The sequence below is a fragment of the Equus asinus genome, chromosome X (genome assembly GCF_041296235.1).
Source record: "Equus asinus isolate D_3611 breed Donkey chromosome X, EquAss-T2T_v2, whole genome shotgun sequence".
In the NCBI taxonomy this organism is placed as follows: domain Eukaryota; kingdom Metazoa; phylum Chordata; class Mammalia; order Perissodactyla; family Equidae; genus Equus; species Equus asinus.
Window position 1 is genome coordinate 7,857,523 of NC_091820.1, and position 13,537 is coordinate 7,871,059.

General features: G+C 40.5%; 1 protein-coding gene across 7 annotated transcripts in view; it reads right to left on the minus strand.

Annotated features, from left to right (window-relative positions):
• Positions 1 to 13,537, minus strand: part of ARHGAP6 (Rho GTPase activating protein 6) — a 469,017-nt gene that overhangs the window by 26,777 nt on the left and 428,703 nt on the right. For all 7 annotated transcript variants that reach the window (XM_014855406.3, XM_014855410.3, XM_044764419.2 and 4 more), the window contains one exon: positions 7,773 to 7,952. In XM_014855406.3, coding sequence (XP_014710892.1) covers positions 7,773 to 7,952 — 180 coding nt within the window. The remainder of the gene's footprint in view (positions 1 to 7,772; positions 7,953 to 13,537) is intronic.

The window sequence follows — 13,537 nt, forward strand, 5'->3', positions numbered from 1 at the left end:
CTTCTTATTATTTGAGATAAGAAATCCTGATCTTAGCAGCTGCCTGCAACTGATTTTTCTCTTCCTTGCAGTCAAATGCTTCATAAATTATGCCTCTTTTCCTCCTCTTTGCCTCCCTACTCTTTTCTCTTCTGAAGCTCCTTCCTGCACATCCATCACCCTTCGCCCGCTTATTCAATCAATATTGTGCTCTTCCAGAACACAAGCTAGCTGGTGTTTTCTATCCAATGGATGCTCAATAAATGTTGGAATGACTACAAATAATGATCAAAAATAACCCAGGATTATTGGTCTTTGTGGCATACACTGGTTCTGTTACCTTTGCATAGATGCTTCTCTCTGTTTATAAGTAGTACCAATGTCACACTCTAGCAAAATTTCCTTGCCATTAATAACTATAGTTGCAAAATGAATTTCCTTTCCCAATTGAGAATCACCAAAATTTTTCTAACCGGTTCTTAAACTATTGTTCCTGTCAATAAAAAACTCTAAAAATGAAAAGTATGACTCAATAATCAAACAAATTTTTCCTGTTTCTTCTGGGATTTAGTATATAGCAAAATGGAAGCTAAGGAGTAGGATCGTGAAAAACACATTACTTTTTTTATTTTATTTATTTTATTTTATTTTTTTTAAAGATTTTATTTTTTCCTTTTTCTCCCCAAAGCCCCCCAGTACATAGTTGTGTATTCTTCGTTGTGGGTTCCTCTAGTTGTGGCATGTGGGATGCTGCCTCAGCGTGGTCTGACGAGCAGTGCCATGTCCGCGCCCAGGATTCGAACCAACGAAACACTGGGCCGCCTGCAGCGGAGCGCGCGAACTTAACCACTCGGCCACGGGGCCAGCCCCACACATTACTTTTTTTAAATGAATGATTTCTGCGTGTTTGAATGAAGAAGCGAAACTTAGCCCAAATGGCTTCTTCACTTACAATGTATTGTTTCACATCAAAACCTCTACTGGGTTTTAGTCAACTATTTAGTAACTTTAGATAATTTCTAAAGGTACCATTTATGGTTGTGTTTATCTAGAGATTCAACTCCTTAGATTTTCATGTGTTCCTTCAAAGCATAATGCTATTTCAAAAATCAAAAGAACTTTGGACTCTCCTGCTTCAGAGAAAAAATGTAAACACTGCACATATGAAGGAATAAAACTGTCACAATTAAAATCCATGCTATCAAATTAAAAATGAAACCTTGAATGATTGCCTAGGGTGTAACTGCTATGATGTACTTTATTCCATAAACCACAGAGAGGGAAAAAAATGATTCAGGACTTCTCCATTTACTAAGTCACTATAACAAACCATTTAGGGCATCTTGAAAAACCCATCCCAGGATCCAGCTCTACTGTACCCGCCACTAGGTTTTCCACAGCAATCCACCACTTTGCACTGGACCAAGAAGGATGGTTTGGCATTTTAAGACTCCAATATTCCCCAGAAAAAAAAAATATCACTGGGAGTCATGATGACATTTTTTTAGTTAACAAATATACTGAAAGAAATCACTTTGGCGGTTGATGGGAGCAAAAGCTCAAACATGGGCAGGCCCAGTCTAGCACCTTTTGCGTGGCTCTATTGTGGAGCATGGCTTAACATTCTGTAAGGGAGTCTGGGTGCATTGGAGGGTCAGAATGCATTAAATTCGACAAATTTTTCTCAAGTGCCTGATACATGCCAGGCAGTGTTTTTGGCAACTGGGGCACATTAATGAAGGAATCAGTTGAAGGGCCCAGGACTCATGGAGCTATGTTGGGGAGGACTCAAGGGAGGAAGATGAAGAAGAATTAGCAGTCTTCGCTCCATGGCAATAGATTAAAGAAAGTGGAAACAGCCCAGGTCTAATACGCTTCTGCTCCCCTCCACCTATGTGTGTCGCCAACAGTACATGCGTTCTGACATTGAAGACAGGGACAAGGTGAGTAGGCTCCAGCAGGAGCATGTACTGGCTCTTACAGCCATCTGCTGGCCTGAACATCAAATAGGTCAGTGTTATCATTAGTCCAGAGGGATTAATACTGTTGAAAGTCTCCTTTGCTCTCCATTTTCAAGCTGGCTAAAATATTCTCTTTCTTCCCCTCCAAATGGACTCCATATCTGAGACACCACATTAAAGCACCTCGTCTTTGGTATGGGGATGCATCATGCTGTAGAAATAATTCACTTAGTTGCTGCATCACTTGGGCAAATGATCTTGGCTTACTCCTCAAGAAATCGTGGTGAAATTTAGATAAGCCAACGATGTACATAATGACTAGCCCAACCCCTGGCACAGAAAACAGTGGTTATTTAAAAAAGGAAATGGAAATAAAATACAATTATCTAGATATGTTGGCAGGGGGTGGTTTCTTGTTTGATGGCCTGGTTTACTGCTTGACTCCTTTTGATTTGGCATGCAAAAGAGGTTTTAAGAAAATGCAATTTGCACCAGGGGATGAAGAGAACACAAAGCAAAGCTTGGCTTCCGAGCTTGGAATCCTCATCTCAGCCTCTGACCTTTGCTCCCAGTAGTTCTCATTTGAAATTTCCCACGTGCGCTGTGCTTGTCCCCAGCTCAGGCTGAGAAACCAGCGGGGTGGGAACATGCTGGCGTTCCCACGTCTCCATTGCACTCCGAACTTTTCATCAGCCAACAAGGGCAGTGCCTTCTCTTCTTTCTCTCCAAAAAAGAAGCCCTAGTAGGAATCGTATAATACCAGCCCTTAGAATGAGCTGACAGTTTTTTCCACCCTGCTCTGAAGCTCTTATTAATTCTAAGAGAAACGATGAGTTTTCTCTGGGATTCTCAATGTCAGTTACAGAAGCAACAACTTTCAGAACAACTAATGTGTTAATGATTTAGTCAGTGAATGCTTTCTGTCTTATAATGATACCAGTGACCATTTCTAGATATGCATGATCCTTCTCCTTTATTTCCAGTATTCCCAGAGAGTATCATTTTATGTTATCCAGCTTTTAAATTGTTGTTGATTTCGTAAATGGAGGGTCATGCTTTAAAGGTAAGGGAATCTAAGGGGTATTGGCACTGAACCAAAAACAAACAACAAAAACATTTTTTTCTAGCAATATATTGTTGCAACAATTTTATTTTATTCAACAATATTTTACTCAACAAATAATTACTGAGCACCCGTTTTCTGCAAAGTGCTTTTTAGGTGCTGTGGATGTTAATGAACCAACCAAACAAAAATCTCTGCCTTCATTAAGTTTGCATTCTATTAGGTTTCAATAAGCATAATAAATGAGTAAATTATATAGTGAGTTAAAAGGTGATGGGGCCAGCCTGGTGGCACAGCGGTTAAGTGCGCACGTTGCACTTCAGCGGCCCAGGGCTCCCTGGTGCAGATCCCTGGTGCGGACATGGCACCACTTGGCCAGCCATGCTGTGGCAGGTGTCCCACATATAAAGTGGAGGAAGATGGGCATGGATGTTAGCTCAGGGCCAGCCTTCCTCAGCAAAAAGAGGAGGATTGGAGGCAGATGTTAGCTCAGGGCTAATCTTCCTCAAAAATAAATAAATAAATAAATAAAAGGTGATAAGTGCTATGGAAAAAAGAAAAAAAAGAGCAGAGTAAGGAACTAAGAGTATGTACGTGTGGGAGCAGGTCACACTGTCACACACAGTGGTCAGGGTGGGCTTCACTGCAAGGGCAACGCCTGAAAGTATTTTGATAGGGCAGACATCATATCAATTTAATGTAATAATAGCAGAAATCTTTTCTTTTTGAATGCCTGGTATATATCAATTCTTGCTCCAAGTGCCTTAAAATGTCATTTCTAATTCTCAAAATAATCGTATAAATTAGGTAACTTCATCTCATTTCTTTACAACAGGAAAATGAAAGCTTAGTGAGATTAAACATGGGGCCAAGACCACAGAGCAAATATATAGCTGAGCAGAGATTTGAATTCTGGCAGCTCATTCCAAAGTTCATGGTCTTTCTACCATCTTGGGTGTTTCCCAAGATGTGGTTTCCCAAAGTGTGGTTAGGAAACTACCAGGTTGCCCTGGAGGTGTTCATTAGAGAGTGCAGATTCCTGGGCCCCTTCCCAGTGCTACCCAGTCTGATTCTCTGGGGTGTGGCGCTGGAATCTGAATGTTTGACCAGTTTCCTTGCTACTCTGCTGCACGCTCAAGTCTGAGAACCACTATTACAATCTGCTGCCTTGGCCTTTCCATAAAGTGATCATGACGGCTGTTATCATGACCTGTTTCCAGCTCTAGGATTTCTAACCTAGTGCCTGAAAAGTGAACAATTGGTACAAAAGATGGTCCCAGCCAGACTCTTGAACCGCGTGTCAGCCTCTTATTATTATGGGACAAAGCTAGGTTCCTTTCTGCCCTTTCATATTAACTCACATACTGGCCACTTGGGAGAGGCAGGCTCAACACCAGGAAATGAAGGACATTATTAACACGCAGAACAAACTTTGGCTCCCTGCCAGGCCTCTGTGGGATTTTATATCTCTTCCATCAGGTTTTCTGTGGAATTGCTGCCTCCAGGGTGCATTCTGCCTCCAAGGACAAACTCACAGCCACCTTTCCTAACAAGTCTTCCTCTCCAATGCCGATGGGAAGCAATGCCTCTCTTTCTGAACTTATAAACCCTTCCGAGGACTGTGAAACTGCACAATTGCTAACCACTTTTCACCATCAGGTCCTGTCTACCTTCATGCTTCCTTGTTTGGAATTATTGTAGTAATTCTGAAAGCTTCTTAAAAACACAAAACAAAACAAAATAAAACAGCTATATGCATATCGAATTTTTGCGCACCTACACAGACCAGCTTTGCCAACCAGCCACCAGCTTTGGTATAACCAAATAGATTCTAAAATACCAAATCCGCCAAGAGAATATACAAAGCAATGAGACTATTTTTATTCTGTGCTTTATGGAAAAAAAGAGGTGAAGTCAGTGTTAGGGCGTTAGAACCATGCAGATTTTAGGACCAGGAGGATTCTTGGTTGTCATCTGTTCTAACCTAGCCCTTTGATAACTAAACAAATAGAAATCTAAGAAGGTGAAATCACATGGCTAGTGTGTAGCAAAGATAGGACTATAACAAAGTTTTCTGGTTCCGGAGCTGGTTTTCTTTTTACTGATCCAGGCTTGGGATCTTTATCCCACGTCTCATCCCTCCTCACTGTCCTTTTTCTCAATATATAATTCCTATAATCTGTCTAAAGAGATCAAGGATGCTTATGTTAATGGTTAACTTATCCTGAGAATGTATCCTTAATTCCTCCATGCCCAAACTTTTTCATATGTATAGGGAGTAAAGATTAGTAAGACGGAAACCATACATCACAGAATTACCACTGAGTCATTCATTAATTCAACCAATATTTCTTGTGATTCTACCATGTGTCAGGCACAGGGCTATTGTAGTAAAGAAAGTAGATGAAAACGGACAAAAATTCCTCCTGTCAAGGAGCTTACATTCTAGTGGGGAAACACAACAAACAAGAGAAATTAGTAAAACCCTGTATTAATAGTGGTGAAAGCTAAGGAGAAAAAGCAGGGAAAAGGATTAGGAAGTGAGGCTGTGTGTGCAGTGGTGGTGATGGGGTTGGATTTTAGACAAGGTAACCAGGAAAGGCCTTGTTGAGAAGTAAAGACCACAACCAGAGAACAGAAATATGAGCCACTTCTCAAGAGAATCTCAACGTCGATCTCTACAGAGAATGGCAAACAAAGATCAGATTTGGAAAATATTGGAAAAGGTGGAAAACACGTTATTCTGCTCTTTCTAGTAGTCCAGGCAGCAGGAAATGGGAAGGAAAGGAATGGCACAATTAAGGTGACAACAACCATACTTTCAAGGAGGCCAAGATGAGTTTTGTTAGTATCTGTGGTGCAAAGAAATGCCTGATGGTTTGTGGTTTCATGTGAAGAACTTTGCTTAGAATACAGAATTTAGACAGCGGAATTAAGATTGACAAGAGGTATTATTGTATTAAAAAAAAATCCAGAGAGCATGAAGTAATGCCAAGACTACTTGGCAAGATTATATGTGACTTAAAACTTGATAAAAATGCTGAAAAGTTCAGACATTTGATTTATCCAAACATGTAATTAATTATGAGCATTTTGGCTGAAGTGTGAAATTTATATAGAGTCAATTACTCCACATTTTTTGAGAGCTTACTGTGTGCAACACAGGGACAGTGCTTCCGAGACTCAAGGAAGAGCAAGACACTGTTCTATCTCAGTGAATGTTTGACTGTAGTAAATCCATTTCCTCTTCCTCTTGGGCATCCAGCAAGAATGCATTTCCCAGTCTCCTTTGTAGCTAAGTATGACTTGTGGCTGAGTTCTGTCCAATGGGATTTGAGTGGACATGATGGAAGTCCCTTCTAGGTTTGGCCCATAAAATCCTAGAGGACTGCAGAGTCTCAAGATGCAAGAAGCTGGGGTTCCTGAATTGCCACCTGGAAGGCTGCTTGCCAAACATCTTATTAAACTTTATGCTAGGAAGATATTTATGTCTGCTGTGTTGAAATACTGAGATATGAGCCAGCCCATGTTGTCCAACCAATATAATTATGAATCAACATTTGCATAGAATTTTACAGTTCACAGAATGCATTCACATATCAAATGATTCTGGGAATCACCCTTGGAAATAGGTCATATTTTTATTTTTCCTATTTTACAGAAGCTGAAATTGATGCTTACTGAGTGTTGAATTACTTGGTCACGATCACAGGCAAGACAGAGAGGGCAAAGATTCTAAACCACTGGCTCTCAAATTTACGAAAAATCATTAGTATAAGACAAGTATGGAAATAAATCTAACACAAGGCATTTGATAAATGTAGACAAAATATTAAGCAGATTCAAAAGAAGGAAATAGCACATTTAGTTGAAGAAGCCACAAAAGGCTCTAGCAGAATAGGTAAGATTTACAGTGAGTGTTTGCAAAGTGACAAGAGAAATGGGAGGAGAAACATGGAGAAAGTTCCTGTAAATTTTGAGATGCAATATGAGTGGTGAACAGAAATAGAAGAGAGTTGGCATTTGTTCTAATGTTTCAAGGGAAGTTTGAGCAAGCAATGTAGTTTTTTGAAGGAAAACAGGAACTGGTAATTCAATACAAATCAAAAAATTGTTTATTGAGTGCCTGCCAGATGGAGGGCCTTCCAAAAGTGCACAGAGGATACAGAGAGGAGATAACAAGGGCACAGCCCATGTTTTAAAATGCGTTTATAATCTACTAGGGGAAATAGTCATAAATGACTGCAATACAATGTTGAGTAAGATAAACATCAATGAGAAGAGTAATGGGGTTCAATGGACAGAGAAATGACCTGGGAAAGTGACATGAGGACACGGGAAAGATAGGTGAAGCTTCATGGAGGAGGTAAAATGTCAAGATTCACCTTGGAGGAGGTGCCATTGCTGAAGATGGTTATCAATACATGAATTAATGAGGTCCATTCCAAAAAGAAGGGTTTTCATCAATATGTTGAGCAAGGACACTGCTATGTGAAGAATTAAATGACTCCAAAACGTGACCATTGTTTAGGGGACGACGAAATGAAATGTATAATTTGGATATGTTTGTTTAAACATGGAATCACAAACTTATAGTGATATCATAGGTATGTAAATTTCTATTCCTATTGAAACTGTCTGGCTTCCAACGAATTCAGTCAATGACCAGCACTGTAGACCAGAAGGCAGTGTGAGGGAGTTTCACTATGCCACCAAGAATAATCAACATGCAGTTTACTGAGATGTCCTGCCATAAAAGGGCCACCTACCATGAACAGGGCTTCATAATTTTCAATCATTTTCTGCACCACAGCGATGATGGCTGTGCTCTCCTCAGCCCGGGCCGAACTCTGGACTGAGAATTCTTTGTCTGACGATTTCTGCTTGTGCAGCAGGTTGGGTCCAAATATGGTGGCCAAGTTTAGAGATGTCATTTTGTTCCCAGTGACCTACAGGAGCACAGAATACAAGGATTGTTGTTACTTTTGCTTTTCAAAATGCTGGGTGTTCAATAATCAATGGAACATTTTTCCTTTCCTTTTTTTTTTTTTTTCTGAAAGGACTACATCATCTCTGGCAGAATCCATGAGGAGCACCTTCATTTTCCTTTTACTTTATTTCTTGGATTGAATTTCATAGCTCAAGGTCATTTCAACAGCATATGGAGTAAAATTTTACAACTGTAAGTTATTTATTGTGAAACTGGTACTACGCGAAATTTCTATCCTATCTGCTCTTAAAACATATTGATGCTCATCCATCCATCCATCCCTCCATCTCTCCCTTCATCCATCCATCCATTATCTCTCCATTAATTCATCCACTGAGCACCTACTATAGGCTAGGCATTTTTCATGGATTCTAACTATTTTAAAATTTTTCCAACAATGATGGCAACACAGTCCTTATTTTAAAGGGTTCACAATCTAGAGGGCAAATAAACTTATCAATTACAAGTACTGAGTACAAAGGATGAAGCTAGCAACTCTTGAGGCCCCAGGGATACTCCAGAGAGGTGACAATATTTGTGCAAAATCTTGAAGGAAGAACAGAGTTTGTAGGCTGAAAAGCAGAGGAGCTGGGACAAGGGGCAGCTTCACCATAGTGAAAACACCATATGCAAAGACAGAAACACGCAAAATACATCAAGGCCCCCCAGGAAGCTCAGTGTGGCAGAGGGTTCTGCAGGAAAGGTAGGTAAGGGCCAAGCGAGAGTCATTGTCACATGTCCCCTGTGGGGCACAATTGCCCCTGGTTGAGAACGACTGGTCTAGGCAAATTTTTATTTCTCTTGTTGATATTAATTGAAAATCTAGGAACGTCTGCGTAAGTATGGTAACTGTGGCTACTTGGTGGGGATCCTTTGCCTGTGGAAATCTGCACAGTCTTTGAGTGGCACCTGGGTGCGCAGCATAGAATTCAAGAGTCCTGATTCACGGCTAATACAAAGCCTCCTGAATCCACCCTTGTCCTATGCAGCCCTGAGCTGGTAGCTCCCCGGCCCTGCAATCCCAGTGTGGCACATCAGGGATGTTACTTTTAGAAGGTGAGCTGTTTTCAGCTTTGCGCCAAGTGAAGTGATTTCATGTGGTAAACACTGGGAATTTTCAAGAAAGTGCCCTTTATGCACAACTGTTTAATTCTTTTCTTTGTTTTATTTCACTGACACAAAACTTGACAAGTTTTCATTTTCTTCCTGGAAATTCATGGCTAAGGATAAAATCAAATATGTACCATTTTCAAATTCATCCCTTTAGAACTCAGAGGCATTTGGAGTGCTTCCCCTTCCCCTCTTAAAATAATATCAGGGTTTTCTCATTTTTAAAACATTAACAAATAGAAGATTTTGTTTTCTTTTAAAAGAATGTTTAGTACAAGGACTCTTTCCGCTCTCTCCTTCTCCTGTTGCTATTCTGGGAATGCAATACAATCTGTCTGTAAAATTGCACATAGACTGCAGCTGCAGACCATGCTTCTGTGGTTTGTTAACGCTTCTTTGTTTTGCTTTGTTTTTGTTTCACCGTTTTTTAAATTGGAAAGGAGACTTGTTCACAGACGTTTCACATATATATAGCTATTTCTAGATAATAGAATGCGCACCTGGGGCCAGCTCGTTATGTACTTATTAGCCAGCCAATTCAAGGAAAATTTTTCTCTCAGCTAAATAAGCATCCTAGATCATTTATAAACCTAATATGCAGAGCTCACATTTATTAAAAGTTTAGCCTGTACAGTCACTGGGGTGGGGGCTTTCCAAAGGCTGTTTCAATTCTTTCTCACTATAAGCTCATGAAGCAGCTGCTGCTGTTGTCCTTTTTTACAGACAGGGAAGCCATGCCCAGAGCCTGGAGCCAGCAGGTGGTGGAGCTAGGAAGTGAAGCCGGCAGCCAGGCTCCAGGCAGCCCCACATACGACCCTGCCCCTCTCACTGTTCACTCTTGTGCGGCAGACTCTGTCATAGCATGGGGAAATGGGGAAACTAGCTTCAAAGCTGGGTCAGGACCACAGTGAGGAGAGGAAGGCACTGGTCTTGCTACAGTTCCAAAGACAACCTCCCATTTCCCAGAGGCATGACCTCCTCAAAGATCAGGAATCTGGCTCCACGTTGGAGGTTAGTAACTTCTTTTTTTTGCCTCATAGGCTCTTTGAAGAACTAAAGGCCAGCTACGGACTCTCGCACCACAAAAGTGGATATTCACACCACATTTTCCATGCAGTGCCAGAGGGTTCTTGGACAACCTGGAAAACCACTGCTCAAGAGGTTTCAATTATGTTCCTGCAATATTCTTTCTAGAAGAAACGAAATCTTTCTTACATTTGGGAATTTCTCTTTTCCCCTAAGGAGCAAAGAAAATAGCAAACTGAATGAAATGGAATAAAACAAAACAAACACGAGATAGCAAAACAACACAATTTGATAAAATACCACTATTTTTTCCCAAGAAAAACACTGATTTACTAGTCAACAATTTTTCTCATGCCCTTCTTTTAGACATCTTTAAGATCCTGTTAGTGAGTGATGAGTTGAATTTTGAGCACTCATTACAAAGGAAATATTACGTTCATTTTATAGAGGAGGAAGCTCAGACCTCTCCCAACCCGACTCTGCTTTCCTTCCTATTCCTCTACTTTATAAAACAGGGTCATGTAGCAAGGTGCTGGCAGAGCCTGTGTCAGCCTCCAAGCTTTTTGATGCTCTGGTTCACTTTTCTTCCATGTTACAATCCATAACAACTACTCAACAAATGGATAACACATCTAACACCAACTAACAAATAGGTAAGAGAAAAAGTTGAAAACTACTTCATTTCTTAACATATTTTACGATTTGATTTTCGCCTCACTCCGGTCTGCCCATTCTGTATTCTCTACCTGCTCACACCAAACCAACTAGAAAAATGATAAACAAAGAACCTCTCTCTTGTTTCTCTCCCACCACTCTTAACTTCTACCAGAAGCGGTTTTTTTTAAGCTAACTCCCATCCCTATGCCATGCTTATGTGGCCCGTTGACTCAATCCCTACACACCCTTTTCTATATACTCTTTGATGTGTAGTTTAAATTCAATCTCCTCCATGAAGCGATCCCTAACTTTTTAGGCCCATGCTCAGCACTTCTTCTCTGAAGTTCTGCAGTGACACTGCACTGCATTCTCTAATTCTATATTTGCCTTGGGTCCTCACCTCTTCCACCTCCTAGATGCCACAGCATCCCAGGAATAGTAATTAGAAAATTCTTGAACAACGATCACTGGCTTAGAGGAACTTGGGGTAAGTGCTGAGGACATATGTGATTCAAATATCAAGGCCATTCTTATGTGGAAACATTTATGTGAATTGCTTTTTTCCATACTCTTATTCATACAAAAGCTTCTTAAATCACTCTCTCTCTGTCTTTAACCAATCTACAACATGGATATGTCACTTTAGTGGAATCCTTCCAAAGATTCAGGACTTAAAAGAATTAACCACCTACCCCTTTACAGAAGCATTCAGTATTCTATGAACATAGCTCAACTTCCCCTCATACCTCACCAGTACTTCTCCATTCCATAGCCTTTATTCCAATCCAAGATGGCACATGGGCTACTTGCTTTCCTGTAACTTCTGACCATTTCACAGAGGCAATGCTCTCCTCATATTTCCCCTGCTGCTTTAATTTCTGGTTACTAGTTCTTCATTTCGATTCAAGGTTTAGGTCAAGAGTATCCAGAAATTCTTGTAATCTCTTGCTTTCCTGTACAACTTTGCTGTTACTAGGATATTTTCATATTCCTTATAGTAAACTAGTTTTCTCACCCACCGAGCAGTGCCGGTTGAAGAGTATTTATTCCTAAAGTTCAGATAAGGAAACTCAGGTTTAGGAAGGCTAATAAGTTTCTCCAGTGGATTTCGCATGGTCAGCGAGTTATAAAGCTACCTACCAAGTGCTCTCAACCAGGGGTGATTTTGTTCCCTTTCCCCATTCCCCACAGGATACTTGGCAATGTCTAGAGTCACTTTTGATTGTCACAACTGGGGTTGGGGGTGCTGCTACTGGCATCAAGTGATTAGAGGTCAGGGATGCTTAGCAGCATCCCACAAGCGCAGGGCAGCCCCCATAGTAAAGAATTACCTGGTCCCAAATGTCAATCATATGGAGACTGGGAAACCCTGAACTGGACTCCCAGTGGAGATTTTTTCTACTTCCTTTTCTATATTTCTGTTCTTACTAAATTGGACCAGTTTGGGTTTGAGGCACAGCTAGGACTTTACTAGTCATGGGACCGACCTGACCACTATCCAATATGACAACTTTGTGTGAATTTAAAAAGGAGCCTGTTCCTCAAGATATTTTACTGCCATCTGCTCGGATATTGTCCTAATAATTCTGCAAATCTACAATGACTATGGGGGTACATGGCACCTCTCCCAGAGTTTTGAAACGCACAAATGTGGACCTTGAACAACCACAAGTGGATGCTCCCTGGGGGACGCTGGGCAAGTTACTTAACCCCTCTGAAACGTGGGGGCAACAATATCTCTCTTGCGTTAAGAAAGATTAACTCTAATATATAAAGCCCCTAGCACATAGCTGGCACATGGTAGGTGATACATACACGGTAGCTAGCATTTCAGCATGCTAAGCTTCATTTGAACCTATTCAGGAATATTTTCTTCTCTTTGGCACAGGCAGTGGAATCCTGTTTAGCATTTGGACTGAAAGAGTGTCTGACAATTATTCTAAAAAATCAAGAGTGAGTTCAATTGAACTTTTCGTTTTCCTCAAAGCCTTCTTAATCACCTAAGACCTGACTTTCTCCTTCTCACATAGTACTTAAGAAACTTCAGAGATGCAATTGACATATCTAGGAACACAGACAGGGCTCTGCCTTTACCCAATGATTAGGCAGATGATTCTATAGCTTCTATTATATCTGTAGTTGATAAAGGATGACACCCAGATGGGTAATATAACTACTTAACAATTATGAAAATTATAGTACATCCACTGAAGATCTGTGTCTGCTGAAATAAGGTGTCAGTGCCATATTACAAAACCTGAAACCAGCAGAGGTTTCACTAATTACAACTACTGTAGAGATAAAAGGCTAATGCAGGAACGTTTCATTCTCAGACTGATAGGGAGGATGAGGATAAGAAATGCAGAACTGCCTTTATGGATTAAAGTGAAAAAAATTACATATGACCATGACTTTTGGGTAAGAAATTTGACAAACACAGAAATGAATCCATAATTTAGCTGAGTTCTGCTTAACAAGGATTTAAAAGAAAATTTTCTGTGGTTAGGTAAGTTTGGAATGCCTTTGGCCCCTTCTTGTTGATTTATAATGCATGTTAGCATATTAAAGTGTCTGAGATCTCCTGTGGAATCCAAGGTCAAGGAGAAGCATGACTTCGTGGTATCAAAAAGGGAAACAGTCTCTCGTTAAGGTGAAGATTAAATAGGTTGCTTGTTAAAAGGTCACCTATAATTGAGGCCAGTGTCCCCTTTGTCCAATGGTGAAACTGAAAAACACCTTGAAGCATATGCA